Source organism: Arachis hypogaea, chromosome 2 (genome assembly GCF_003086295.3).
Source record: "Arachis hypogaea cultivar Tifrunner chromosome 2, arahy.Tifrunner.gnm2.J5K5, whole genome shotgun sequence".
Classification (NCBI taxonomy): Eukaryota; Viridiplantae; Streptophyta; class Magnoliopsida; order Fabales; family Fabaceae; genus Arachis; species Arachis hypogaea.
Genome location: NC_092037.1, coordinates 61,417,892 through 61,432,830, shown reverse-complemented (window position 1 = coordinate 61,432,830; position 14,939 = coordinate 61,417,892). Strand labels below are relative to the sequence as shown.

At 34.7% G+C, this 14,939-nt stretch overlaps 2 protein-coding genes across 3 annotated transcripts; one reads left to right on the top strand and one right to left on the bottom strand.

Annotated features, from left to right (window-relative positions):
- The first annotated feature begins 2,139 nt into the window (after nucleotides 1-2,139).
- Nucleotides 2,140-10,716, top strand: LOC112745486 (putative elongation factor TypA-like SVR3, chloroplastic). Of its 2 annotated transcripts, none has more exons than XM_072218208.1 (15): nucleotides 2,140-2,927; nucleotides 4,097-4,203; nucleotides 4,513-4,716; nucleotides 4,988-5,164; nucleotides 5,405-5,557; nucleotides 5,957-6,046; nucleotides 6,379-6,513; nucleotides 6,599-6,715; nucleotides 6,895-7,046; nucleotides 7,115-7,199; nucleotides 7,769-7,863; nucleotides 8,726-8,891; nucleotides 9,087-9,282; nucleotides 10,161-10,290; nucleotides 10,383-10,716. In XM_072218208.1, the coding sequence occupies exons 1-15, from the start codon at nucleotides 2,687-2,689 to the stop codon at nucleotides 10,384-10,386; spliced, it is 2,052 nt and encodes a 683-aa protein (XP_072074309.1). In that variant the 5' UTR covers nucleotides 2,140-2,686; the 3' UTR covers nucleotides 10,387-10,716. The 2 variants fall into 2 exon arrangements, with proteins under 2 accessions (XP_072074309.1, XP_025650656.1); XM_025794871.3 differs by having other exon boundaries at nucleotides 4,091-4,203.
- Nucleotides 10,717-11,066: 350 nt separating this feature from the next.
- LOC112745470 (uncharacterized) lies at nucleotides 11,067-14,701 on the bottom strand. The gene is made up of 5 exons (XM_029290157.2): nucleotides 14,532-14,701; nucleotides 14,226-14,454; nucleotides 13,334-13,722; nucleotides 12,287-12,353; nucleotides 11,067-11,445 (listed from the first exon to the last, which is right to left on the bottom strand). Exons 1-5 carry the CDS (start codon nucleotides 14,627-14,629, stop codon nucleotides 11,434-11,436), a joined length of 795 nt encoding a protein of 264 aa, XP_029145990.1. The 5' UTR covers nucleotides 14,630-14,701; the 3' UTR covers nucleotides 11,067-11,433.
- Between the last annotated feature and the right edge of the window lie 238 nt (nucleotides 14,702-14,939).

The following is a 14,939-nucleotide window of genomic DNA, read 5'->3' as shown; positions in this document are numbered from 1 at the left end:
TGAATGCATCATCCTTGGAAGACCATTCCTAGCCACAGTAGGAGCTTATTCTATTCAATTCAGCTTATTCTTGTTCTAAGATATTCGTTGCACTTCAACATGATGAATGTGATGATCTGTGACACTCATCATCATTCTCACTTATGAACGCGTGACTGACAACCACTTCCATTCTACCTTAGAAAGAGCGAGTATCTCTTGGATTTCTTAATCAGAATCTTCGTGGTATAAGCTAGAATTGATGGCGACATTCATGAGAATCCGAAAAGTCTAAACCTTTTCTGTGGTATTCCAAGTAGGATTCAGGGATTGAATGGCTGTGACGAGCTTCAAACTCGCGATTGTTGGGCGTGATGACAAACGCAAAAGAATCAATGGATTCTATTCCGACATGATCGAGAACCGACAGATGATTAGCCGTGCTGTGACAAGAGCATTTGGACCTTTTTCACTGAGAGGATGGGAAGTAGCTATTGGCAACGGTGATGCCCTACATACAGCTTGCCATGGAAAGGAGTATGAAGGATTGAAAGTAAGAAAGCAGTATGTTGCAGAGGTTCCACAGGGACAAAGCATCTCCATACACTTATCTGAATTTCCACCAATGATTTACATAAGTATTTCTATCTTTATTTTCTGTTTATTTATTATTATTATTCAAAAACTCCATAACCATTTATTATTCGCCTAACTGAGATCTACAAGATGACCATAGCTTGCTTCATACCAACAATCTCCGTGGGATCGACCCTTACTCACGTGAGGTTTATTACTTGGACGACCCAGTGCACTTGCTGGTTAGTAGTGCGAAGTTGTGAAGAAAGTGCTGAGTTAGTAGATGCGCATACCAAGTTGAATGCCATTATTAGAGATCACAATTTCGTGCACTAGTAGCCATACATCCTCCCAGAATCGAGTCCGTCGCCCATCACCAATCTCCATGGACAACCCTGTAACCATCTTATCTCTTATACGTTCATTCATGATGTTCAACTGGCATATATCCTTCCAAAGGCCTCCTCTCGTAGGAGGTGCTTGAGTTGACAGCAGCTCATTGGAATTCATATTATTACATGAACAAACAATTTTTTTTCACAACGGACACTCTTCCTTAGCAAACCGCCACCACCACTTGAACAACAATGCTGAGTTTCGAATCATAGCATCGCCAACTCCCAAGCCACTTAGTTTTTTTGGAGTCTACACCATTTCCCATCTAACTAATGCCATCCCATTCCTACCATCTTCCTTACTCCACAAGAATATTCTCTGCAGTGAAATCAACTTCTTAGCAACAGCTTTCGGCATCTTGAATAAACTCAAATAATACATTGGCAGACTATTTAATACTGATTTGATAAGCACCAGCTTCCCAGCTTTGTTTAGCACCTTAGCTTTCCACAAGCTGAGTTTCTCCTCCACTTTGTCTATAATAGGCTTCCAAGTCTTCACCAACATCGGATTTGCTCCTAAGGAGATCCCAAGGTATTTAACTGGAAGATTGTCCCCCTTACAACCCAGAAGGTTACACATGCGCTGGACCCACTGCTCGTCACAATTAACCGGTATCAAACTTGACTTATAGAGGCCCGACATCAACTCAAAGCATCGCTAAATAATTTTTTTATAATTTTACTCTTAAAGATTTTTACTCATCATGAAATATTTGTAAAATGTCTAGAATCACATTACTTTATTGTATATGCATCATTTTTCTTCCCACAAGTTTACGTACTAGTCATTCTACAAACATTTTACGATGAGTAAATATTTTTAAGAGTAAAATTATAAAAAATAAATTTATTCAGAATAAAATTAATGTGATTAAGTGTAATCTACTTAGATGTGATTAAAAATAATTGAATAACTATGTACTGTAAAAAATTGATATTATTGAAGGATAAAATTAAAATTATTTCTATGTATCATTTTTGTCTCCAACGTATTCGTCCTATTTGAGTCCCTAACGTTTCAAAATCGTCTCAATTTTGTTTCGCCTTCAATTCCGTTAACAGATTCCTAATGGCAGGACAACATTGAGTCAATTTTGAAACGTTAGGGACTAAAATAGTACGATTCAAACGTTAGGGACAGCTGTGAGACTTACCCAAATATTGGGGATAAAAACAATACTTTACTCAAAAAACATTTAATTATAAAAAAAAACATTTACAATCTCTTGAAAAAAAATTCTAACTCACAAATTCTAACAAATAAAAAAATATCTAATATTTTATAAAATAAAACATTCAATTACTAAAAAAATATTTACATTTTTTTATAATAACATACAATTTAAATAAGAATTAGCTGAAGCACTCTATTAATTATCTGGTGGGGTTGGTACTTCAATTCATTAGCGAAGAAATTGATTAGTATTAGCCCTTAGCTGATGTTTGTAGGCATGTTGGATGATGTGGAGAAAGGTAGGCCTTGGCCCTTGGGAGGCACGCAATGAAGTTGAAATCCAATTGGCTATTTCCCACACTATCGGTATCCTCTCCTCCGCCACCAATATTCTCTTCTCTTTTCGGACCTGCTCATACTTCAAAACCAATTCACAGCCCCACACACACACTCATCTCATCATTTCCCCCGCTCTTCTCTCTGTCGTTCCTTTCTCCGCGAGTGGACTTCAAGTCTTCAACGAAGAGAGGGAGCGCGTGAGTGAGGGAGTGTGGCAGCCATGGAGAAGATTTCACTAACAACAACTGCTCATAACTGTTTCTTCACTTCTACACTTCCAAAGACATCTTCTTTCTCTTCTTCTCTATTCGCCTCTAACCAGCTTCTTGGTCTTCCCTTATCTTCTTCTTCTTCTTCTTCTTCTGCGTCCACCAATCCCCGCCTCAGACTTGTTTCTAGAAACGCCGCTTCTTGCAGAACCGTCAAATGCTCTGTTTCTGAAGCCGCTGAACCCCTAACTGGTCACTCTTCCTTCTCTTATCTTTATTTATTTCTTTTCTTGCTTGCGTTTTGTGTACTTTCATTGTCGTTTATCAAAGAATTAGAAGTAATGAAGTATCCCCGAACCGTTTATCGTTTGAGTTGGAAACATTTTTCTTATTCAATTTTGATATACTTAAAGTTTACAATTTATCCAATTAAATTTAGAATTTAATTTTGATGCGCTATTAGTGAAAAATATTAGTAAAAATAACTATTTTGTATATTGAATGTGTGTATGAATGATCATCGAAAAGTACAATTTGATTGGACGACTGAGTAAACTATTATCTAAATAACTGTTAGATGAGCATTACACAACATTTGGACACCGTAGTGACTGTCAAAGATAGTTAGTTCTCAAATGATAAAACATGTTGGATATAAAGGGTAAAACGTTTTTATAAGCTGAATCCATTTTGTTAAGAGAAATGAAGAGAGGAAAAAGCTGTAAGTTTGATATGGGTACATTATTGAAATTTGTTTAGGCATATCACATCATACCTGACTTTCTAGTTCCTTATCACTTGACACCTATGTTTTGAGTTTCATTTAAATGCACTTGTACGCACAAAGTTTTCCACCTACATGATCATTCAAGTAGTGGATGAGGAAACCAACTTTAGCTGCTGGCATCGTAGTGTATGATTATATATCTGTGTGAATAAAACAGTGCAAAATAAATTTATATTGACAATGCTCTTAAATGAAACCATAAGTTTAACTACCTGATAATATTATCGGGTTCCTATGCAAAAGATGCATGCCAAAATCAAATTCAATGACAAGTATTTAAATTAAGGCTTATCCTTTTTTTTTTTTGACAAAAAAATTAAGGCTTATCTAGTTAGGTGACATTGGTTACATGGATCCAATAACAGCATAGTGTTGCTATAATAAATCATATCGGTCTTTTTGCAAAATATTGTCTGAATTAATGTTTTTGAACTGGTGATCCACTTCACCTATCTTTTATTTCTCTTCCGGGTGTATATTTTTATTTGCAATAACAACAGAAGCTTCATCTTCTTCCTGGATTTTTTTTGGGGAGAAAAAGGAGAAGGGGGGGGGGGGTGTTGGTGATTTTTGGTAATTTATTTTTCAGTAGATGGTATGTGTTTTCTGATTCCTTGTTTCCCTTCAGCTTCAGAGAGGAGGCAATTGAAGAGAAGAGGGGATGTAAGGAACATAGCAATTGTTGCTCATGTTGATCATGGAAAAACAACTCTAGTTGATGCCATGTTGAAACAGACAAAGGTACTATCAGGATATTCAACTGCATTGTTGTTCTTTCATTGTTTTGGAAGTTGCCTTTGTTTCTCTTTTGGTTCTTGTATTGAATGATATGAACCACTTCAACATATGAAATAAGTGCCTATAAACATAAAATCTATTGAATAGTTTAACTACTGTTTTTATTGAAAATTCAGTTGATCTTTCATCCTATCTCCCCCCACCCCCCCTCCGCCCTCTCTTTTTTCTCTTCTTTATCTAGAAAAGAGTGAGGAACTGAGGACAGATGATAGTTGTTAATGTAATGCGTGGTTTTTTTGGGCCTTTGTGCAGGTGTTTCGTGATAATCAATTTGTGCAGGAAAGGATAATGGACTCAAATGATTTGGAGCGTGAGAGAGGAATCACAATATTGAGTAAAAATACATCGGTCTCCTATCATGACACAAAGATTAATATAATAGATACTCCTGGTCACTCTGATTTTGGAGGTGAAGTAGAGCGTATCCTGAACATGGTGGAAGGAATCCTTCTAGTGGTACTAAGCTTTTCCCACTTGTTTTTGCACATGTGACCATGAATATTGGTTTGAATTATCCTTCTTTCGACTTTTCTACTCCACTACTCAGACTGTGCAATATTCTTATTCTTTGGTGGATCTGTTGTTTACAAGAGAGATAATCTTGCTTTTTATCTACTAGAAAATGTGTTACCTTGTCTCGTAAAATTCCACGTTTTCTTCCCTGACATGTCTTTTTTTTTTTTTTTTGTAATATATAGGATTTACCAAGCTGCTCTTGTAATTGCAGGTAGATTCTGTTGAAGGACCAATGCCACAGACAAGATTTGTCTTAAAGAAAGCATTAGAGTTTGGTCATTCAGTTGTTGTGGTTGTTAATAAGATAGACAGGCCATCTGCTCGCCCAGATTTTGTTGTCAATTCAACTTTTGAACTCTTCATTGAATTAAATGCAACAGATGAGCAGGTACGCAAGTGAAATAACATGAAGTACTTGTAATTACTTGTATGGTTGTAAACTCTGTTGGAACTTGGATCACTAGCCAGAATTAAAATGTGGTTAGTTATTCATGATGATGTGTGGAGGGTAAGTTGTAAAATTTAATGCTGTGTGTGAGCAAATTCAAACATACCATTTCTACTTTGAAAGTGTTATGAAATAAAATCTCTGTAAGCATCTCATCTTTGTTTTCTTTTCTCCATTCAGTGCGACTTTCAAGTAATATATGCAAGTGGTATAAAAGGACAAGCAGGGTTGTCTCCTGAGAATCTGGCAGAAGACCTTGGGCCATTGTTTGAGTCCATCATCAGATGCATCCCAGGACCAAGGATTGATAAAGATGGTGCTCTTCAAATGCTTGTGAGTTTTTTATATTCTTTGTAGACCTTATATATATATATATATATATATATATATATATATATATATATATATATATATATATATATATATATATATATATATAGTTCTTTTTTTATTTTTTTTCTTTTATAATTAGCAATTTAGCATTTGATTTTCTACTAATTTACCACCTTAGGGTAAGTAGAAATAAACAGATTAGATGAAATCTTCCATTCCATTTTCGTCAGCTGTGGAAAGTTTACAGGGTCTGATTAGCAATCTCTTAAACAGATCATAAAAATCTTCAATATAGTATATGAATCTTGTCCTAAAGATGATAGTGGCCAAATGTATGTGCATGTGATTTATATTCTAGTATAATCTGTAGCCTTAACATATGCTTATACTTTCAACTAGGTCACAAATATTGAGTATGATGAACACAAAGGGCGTATAGCAATTGGGCGCTTGCAAGCTGGAGTTTTGGAAAAAGGCATGGATGTCAAGGTGAGAATTCTTTTTCCTGTATTTTTATTGTTCGATTTGTGTACTAGCATTGTCTTTGGTAATTATTATACTAAGTGATGAATATTTATGAATAAAATTAAGTTTAAATAATTTGATAACAAGTAAATTTTTACTCAATCACTTTTACTAGGTAACTTTCTTGTGTGCATGATTTATTTTTTATTTCTTCGGATGGGTGGAAAAAAAGTTATTCATACCTTAATCTCAAGTTCTTTTGGACATCCAACGTAGGAAATGGGGATGTGGTCCGGCTAGCACTTATAGCTTCTTTTTATTTAAAAAAAATTATTTTATTTTATTTTTTTCCCCAGGTATGCACATCAGAAGATTCATGTAGATATGGAAGAGTTAGTGAGCTTTACGTGTATGATAAATTCAGTAGGGTCCCTGCAGAAAGTGTGGAGGCTGGTGATATATGTGCAGTATGCGGAATTAGTGATATTCAGGTAATGATTGTTGCATTTGAATCAAAATCGTGATTTTGTAATTTGTATTGAATTAATCTTACTAACCATTTCATTCTTTTCTCAGATTGGAGAGACAATTGCTTGTAAAGTGTCTGGAAAGCCACTACCTTCCATAAAGGTGGAGGAACCAACCGTGAAAATGGCTTTCTCCATAAACACTTCCCCTTTTGTTGGCCGCGAGGTATGTCTATGATTGATAGTTTGTGACCGTTAAGGAAGATAATTATTTGTCGTTTCTATCCTGATGTCTGATGCTATCTGTTAGGCACAATCATAGTTGTTAGGCATAGCTTTGTTGCTAACATTGTAAGTTCTATATCATAAGGTAACAGACTGGCTAAATTAATTAACATTGTTCAGGGAAAGTATGTTACGAGTAGGAACTTAAGGGACAGGCTTTATCGTGAACTTGAGCGAAACCTCGCCATGAAAGTTGAAGATGGTGAGACAGCAGATACATTCATTGTCAGTGGGCGTGGAACTTTGCATATCACCATACTGATTGAAAATATGTATGTATGAGTATTCGTTTTCTCTTATAGTTATGGGTCGATTTCTTCAAATAACATTATATCTGCAGGCGAAGAGAAGGATATGAATTCATGGTTGGCCCTCCTAAAGTTATCAACAAGAAAGTTAACGACAAATTGCTAGAACCATATGAGGTAACTTTCTATCTTTTGTTTCCATTCAAGTAAAAAATTCAAAATCTTAAAAGCAAAAGGGAGATGGTGGTAGTGCACATGACATGACTTTAAACAATCATGTTTGACAGATGGAATCAAGTTACTTCCTAGAAAACTACCATTTTATTTGGAAAGAGAAGGGGGAGGGAGGACTTGCTTTTTTGCACTAGTAGTTGCTTTGTTTTTATTAGTTCAGGGATGAAAATAATATTACTATGCTGCATGCATTTCGAATGCATTGATCCTGAAAATTTTTTCCTTAAAAAAAATTAGCTTGTAATTAATTTACGTTGGAAAACGAACATTATTGATTAAATGTAATTAAGCATATGCTATACAAGTAAGAAGTTGCTTCTTTTCCCTATAGATGTTATAAATATTACATCAAATAGTGGGACAGTGTTCTGTTTCTGTTTCTTCTAAATATTGGAACTGATATTCATGGTTCTGTGCTGTTTGAATGATAATAATTAGGAGGTACCTATTTTTTTGGGTGCTTCCTTCACTTATTTGTTATAAATGTTAAGTAACAAGTGTTGTGGTTGAAGATTGCAACTGTTGAGGTACCTGAAGAACATATGGGAGCTGTTGTTGAACTCCTTGGGAAGAGACGAGGGCAGATGTTTGATATGGAAGGAGTTGGGTATGTAGATTGCTTTCTTTGCTTTTATTTTGATGTGATATAGTTTACATCCAAAAGTTTTATAATTATGCAACATATTTTTTCCTTGATAGAAGAATGGAAGTCATATCTTGTTATCTTGTGGATGAATTGTTTTTATTTAAGCAAAAGCCATAGATAATATCTTCCATAGGATTATTATGACGAACAAAAGATATTTTGGTAAATAATAACGATACTGGCTTCTATTTTGTGTTCAGCCAATGATAGTTTCATGAGAGTTTCTGTTTCCGATTTGCGTGGGAACTAGGATGCTATTGTTATTCTTTTGTGCTGGTTCTCTGCAGTTCTTTTTTATTTACTTTTCTTATGGGGGTACATCTTAATCTCCTGTCTTTGTATTCTCTTATTTTCTTATTTACTTTTGTTTTCTATCAAAATAATAATATTTGATGAAAGATTCACATGCATCTGGAGAAGTGTAGTCTTCTATTGTATCTTCAAAGACACCATTGACTAATAATTAACTTTTCACTTTTCAAACATGGAATTTCCTAGTTATTATTATCTATTTATTAATATCTTATGATGCCAGTTTTATGTTTTGAGGCTCCAAATATGATACATTGAATTTCTCTTGATGTTATGTGGTATCTTGACCAACCATGTCCTAAATTCTGAAAAAATCTTGGCCCCATGTTACTGGTCTACATTATGGTATCTGTATATGCTGTATTCTCATGGATTTTGTAGCCCATCTGCTTTATTTTTGTCAAAAATTAATCCATTCTTGTTATATATATATCATGAATGCTCTCTTTTAGACGATTTTATCCTTGATAATGATATTTCACTTCATTTGGTGATTTTGTTTCTTTGCTAGATCGGAGGGAACTACATTACTCAAATACAAGATCCCAACTCGTGGCCTCCTTGGATTACGGAATGCAATTTTAACTGCTTCCCGAGGGACAGCTATTCTCAATACTATCTTTGATAGCTATGGACCCTGGGCTGGTGACATGAGTACCCGGGATCAAGGCTCACTGGTAATGCGTGCATTGCTGTTTCCACTATAAACCTATAAGCATGATGCTTGTATTAATGCAGATGCAGCATTAGCATTAGCATTTAAACACTTGATTTTTTTTAATCATATTTTCTATTCCTATTTTGGTAGCATTAATACTCTAGAATGCTCAATGTTTGCTTCTTCATTAATGATAGAATGATTTGAATTACAGGTTGCTTTTGAGGATGGAACAAGTTCTTCTTATGCAATCGCTAGTTCACAGGAAAGGGGACAGGTGTTTATCGGTCCTGGAGTGGATGTTTATAAAGGTCAAATTGTTGGCATCCATCAGCGACCTGGGGACTTGTCATTGAATGTTTGCAAGAAAAAAGCTGCAACAAACATACGCTCCAACAAGGAACAAACAGGTGACAAGCACCTTCAGTGCAATTACATAGTATCTTATACGCAAATTTATTTTGTGTCCAATTCATATAAGGTTTTTTGTTGAATTTTTCTTATCCCTTAAAGCTGTCTTCTGGCAACTTCATTACTTCAAATGATTCATTCTTGTAGTTCTTTTTTGCTTGCCTGCTATTTATACCTCCATAAGCAAGACCACGAATTTTAATATGAATATGGGAACAACAAATTCTCAAATCAGTTATGTAAAGTGTTTTATTTAGCTATTAATTAATTAATTAATTTTAGTGATGAGATTCTTTCATTTATAGCTTTTTCAAATCATTGGCTGAAAATTAAAATCTTCCTGCAAATTATTTAGTCTGTAAGTTAAGGCATAGCTTCTTAATACACAAGTGCAGTTATGGTATTTATACAAAAGCTGTTGAATAGGCTGCTGTGAGTATGATTAATTATGAATCATGGGTTAAAAACATTTTATATGCCTGAATTATAGTTTTATCTTTTGTAAATCTATTATTATTATTATTATTGTTATTATTATTATTAGAAGGGACAATTACATCGATTTTCCATAAGGTTAGGTGATATTACTCAACACTTCTGAGGTTTAGATGGTGTTACATTCAATTATCCGTTTATATTGGAAAACATAATACTGATCTACCTTGTTTCCCAAACATGACATTCACTTACCTTATAAAACATAACATGCATGAATGTTGGTGTAAGCATGACAAATGAAAAGATGCCAGAAGGTAGTATCTTATATGCTCAACGAAAGTCAATATAATCCGTCTTAATTATTATTTGTGCATTAAAACTGTGTAGGAGTAGCAATGGTCAACAACTTCAATATATCTTATCTTACTTCCTTATGCAGTGATTCTTGATACACCCTTGGATTATAGTCTTGATGACTGCATCGAGTACATACAAGAAGATGAACTAGTAGAGGTTACTCCCCAAAGTATTCGAATGTGCAAGAATCCAAAGCTTCAGAAGAAAACAAGGTAGACTTCATCTCTTAGGCAGTAATTTGCAGAAGCTCTTTCAGTTTTCGCCACTTAGAACTGTGCAACTAATTGATGATGCTGCTGCTAAGGTAACAAGGAAGGCATATCACAGCCTTTCAATATAACGCCGCGCATGTTCTCCCGTCACGGCGGAATAATATACGAACATGCTAGAAGCTGTATTCCTTATATAGGAAGTGTTCAAAGTTTGATTTCAAGGGACAAAGTCGCACTGAATTTCAATTTTGTTTGCATGCAATATTTTATTTTGATTTTACGTTTTTTGTAACGTGACTACACAGCAGTAAGGAATATCATAATATACGGTGACTGCTTAGTGAATTTGCAATACTAAACAAATAGATGTATATTGCTGTCCCAGACTCCTTATTTATTTATTAAAATTTTGTTGAGTTTTGATGATCTCGCCAGACTTTATATAATGTTATGACCTCGCTAATACAATGGTCAATGGATGTACTTTCGGTGCCAAAAAAATAGGTATATGTTCTAGTTATACAAGACTTGCAAATAATATTTCTTTAGTTGTGGGCATATCGCACACTCAACAGTTGTCAGGTATGCTACACCAATAAATTGCAGTCTCATGTAAATATTAGTCATTTGATCATTTTGCTTTTCTTTATGTGCGTTTTCCTGACATCCAATACCCCTTTCTTTTCTTGTCCTTTTAATAAATAGAAATTGTGTCACTAAAAGTTGGGTACTGTTATAAGCGAGTAAGATATTAAAGTTAACTGAAACCACAATTCTAACTCGGAACTTTCTTATACATGAAAAAAACTATTTATTCCCGATACAATAATCTTCGGTTGAATTTTCTTATACATTTGTATATAACAATATATATACTAGGGCACACGTTTAAGTGTTGAACTAAGATGTACTCATAGCGTAGCTTTTGAGTTATACTCTACATCTGGACACCTCTAATGCACCACTTACCATGACTATATATAAGTTGCCTACAACAAAATTTCCCAAACTTTATATGTAGGGATATATATACCTGAATTTAGCCGAATATATGAAATAACTATACACAATCTTTAGCCGGGAGTGAATGCATATATATCTAATCCGCTACCACTGCAAGTAGCTTAACTTTTTATGTTAACTTCACCCAGTTATCTGCAACAAAAATATTTGTTTTATTCCAGATAAAAACGAAAAATAAAAAGATTAAAGTCGTTTATTTCGAGATTTATCCATGACTTAATCTAATGAACATCTAGCATTTAAATCTTGGTGAAAGAAAGTAAATAGAAAATGCATAAGACGTAAGGTTTAGTAAAAGAAAAAAACATAGGAGGTAAGGTTTAGGTCACTTAAAAACAAACCAGTTTAATTAATCATGTGAACAAATGATATAGTAACTAAGGATACACTACTAAAAATGCCTTTCAAAGATTAGGTAAAATTTAAAAAGTGACAAAATTAGGTTCCAAAGATTAAAATGATAAAATGTCAAAAAAAAAGTGTTGCGAAAATAATAAAAAGATTATTTTTCATTAGTGATAAATAACTTTTGTATTTGAGAAACAATTTTTGTGCATTAGATTCAAATATTTTAAAAATATTTGAATAATTATTTAAGACGTACATACAAAAGTTCAAAGTGAACTCGATTTTTATACATCTTTTTTCATTTTTTTAAATTTAGCCATTCAAAAAATTGCAAAATAAAAGAATTATTTGACTTAAAATTATTAAATTTTATTAACAAAGAATTCTAATTTTTTTAATTATATTTACAGAAAAAACATCAAAATGTAATTTCTAAAAGTTTTTAAAAATATATATCTAAAATTTAATTATTTCAACACGCTCTTAAATCCTTTGAGAACATTTTTTGTTGTTATGATCTTTTAAAAGTACATATTTATTAATATTTAAATTTCTGAGAACACTTTAGCGTGATTTATCATAGATATGAATTTATCACAAAATTAGTTATTATGGATTTGTTTACCGTGTAAACATAGGGATCATGGCGCCCTCCCGAGCCTGATCTCTTCACGGCTTCCAGCCTTAGCAACCTGCACATAATTCTATGTTATCTTAGACACAGTAACACAGCTTAAGATTACAAGATGCATAAAGGAAACTCAATTAATGGTGACCAAACAACCCCGTATTTTTACCCTTAATACAGTAGTAGTGATAGTTTATGCCAAATGCAACACATTATTTTCAAATGGTAAGCTATTGAGAGGGGTGTTTGTGTTTCCGTTGCAACGGTCACTACCCCAAGTCAGCACAAAACGTGTGTTGATAAATTGCAACCTGTTTCATGGATGTGTTCTACTTAAGATCTGTGGTGCACTTTTGAAAACAAAATTCATAATTAAATATGCATAATTTTATCTGTTATGAAAAAATTATTCGGAAACCACAAATTATACATTATAAATGTGAAATAATTAACATATTTTCTTCATTTATTTTCATAACAACAAATGTGTAATTCTATCCTATAGAATGTTCTTTCACTTTAAAAATAACCCAAATTTCCCTCTAGGAGAAAAGTAAACAACATCAGGTAATTAATGGGGTGGGGTGGGGGAGGGGATTTGTTAAATAATCATAGAACACCTAAATTTAACATATAAAACAAATCACATATCACTAAATATATGATGGGAGATTAATTGTACACATTCATCTAATAAAATAATAGGAACTGTTAATTCATGAAAGATAGTTACATGCAAATCGGCCATGTTCACAATTATCATTTACTATTAGTTAAGGAAATATCTATATAGAAAAAGTTTCAATATAGTAAATTTCAATAGTTGTTCATTATTAGCATCAAAATCAATTAGGTATTGATTATTAGTAGTGTAATTATATTATTGTAATATACTGGTACTTGCTGCCCTCCACCAGTTCTATGATGCATGAGAGAGAGAGAGAGAGAGAGAGAGAGAGAGAGAGAGAGAGAGAGAGAGAGAGAGAGAGAGAGAGAGAGAGAGAGAGAGAGAGAGAGAGAGAGAGAGAGAGAGAGAGATATCACATTCGAAGAGCTTTGCTTGTGTCAGGGCTGTCACCGAGCATCTGACGGATCCTCAATTCCGAGCAACCGCCGACAGTGAGAAGCTTCAATATTGCTTCCCCTCGCCGGCGAAGGTGCGGCGAACCCCGGGCGTTCTTCTCGCGCTTCAGCTGCTGCTGCTGCTGCGGCGGCGGCTCCTCCTCGTGTCTAATCGCATCGACCCTCACACTTTTGCTTCTGACTCTGTTAGCGTAGCGCAAGCTTCGTGCGCTCGAGCTGCTGGACAAACTCGACGAGGCGTCACCAGAGAGAGAACCGGAGGATACTTCCGAAGCCGTACTGGCCTTTGGTTTCCGGTGGCCGGAGCATGATGCTGTCCAAATGACCTTCGATCGGATCTTCCTCACAATCTTTTACAATTCAGGATTCAAGAATTCCTCAGTTCAGCCAAATTAGAAATTGTTGCTATATCAAAATCAAACACGTAAAGATAAATATCTGAAAATTCAAAGGTTTCTTCCTTGCTCCGTTCACATCGAACTTCAATGATTTTTAAAATGAACACTGAGGAAATCCAATCAAAGAGAACTGAGATCAAATTTTCCTCAAAGCCTTTCATGCATTCTTAAATTTCCTCATCGGTTTCGCATAAACTTGAACTGAACCAAAAGTTCATCAAACAAAGTAACACGAAAGCAATTGACCAGCACTTCTTTCGCTTCTTGATTCAACAAAAAAAAAAAAAAAAAACGAAACGGAATTCTAAAACAGGAATCAATCGAGAAAAACGAAAGCAATTGATAAGAACTGTTTGTTCTGCAACTTGATTCCAAAAGGAAAACGGATCCGAACAGAAAACGAAACAGAGCAAAATCTGAAAGAGAAAATTGACGAGAATAACACGTAAATCAACCTTGAACTTCATCTGATGGTAACGAGCGGTGGCTGAGAGGAACGAAACGCAACGCGGTTTGATCGGCTTCTCCTCTTCCTCTTCTCCGGAGGAAACGCCATTGTCGTTTGTGACCGAAGAAGCCGAAGCTAAAATCCTATCGGAAGCACACGAAACCGAGCGATCTCTAAAGCTCTTGCTTCTGCTTCTGCTTCCTTCTGGAACCGAATATTTGGAATCAGAGCTTGACCTGCAGAGCAAAAAAACAGAGCGAAGATGAAAACGTCGACGGATGATGAAGATCAACAGTGAGCTTGTGACGGTTACTTTGGAGTGGAGAAGGAAAGAGTCGGAGAAGTGGTTTGGAGCAGAAGAAGAGCAGATGCAACCGATCTTTCATCGCAGCTGGGGAACGACGATGACATTGTTGGTTTCGGAAGCTTTTTCCGTCTTGTGCCCTCTCTCTCTCTCTCTCTGTTTGAAATTTCGCGGGTATATTTGAAAACTTTTTTTAACTCTCTCTGCGTGAGCCGTGTGTCTTCGTGGTAATTTTGTCTATCGTTCTTTTTCTTTTTAAAATTTTTCAGTTAGTTTTTTATTTACTTCTTAAAAAAAGTTTGAGGAATAAATGACTATTTGTACCCATGAGAGATGAAAACGCTTACATTTATACCTATAATGGCTCGAAACTAACCTTGTACTCATGAAAGATGCTGTCCGTGTGACAAAAGTACC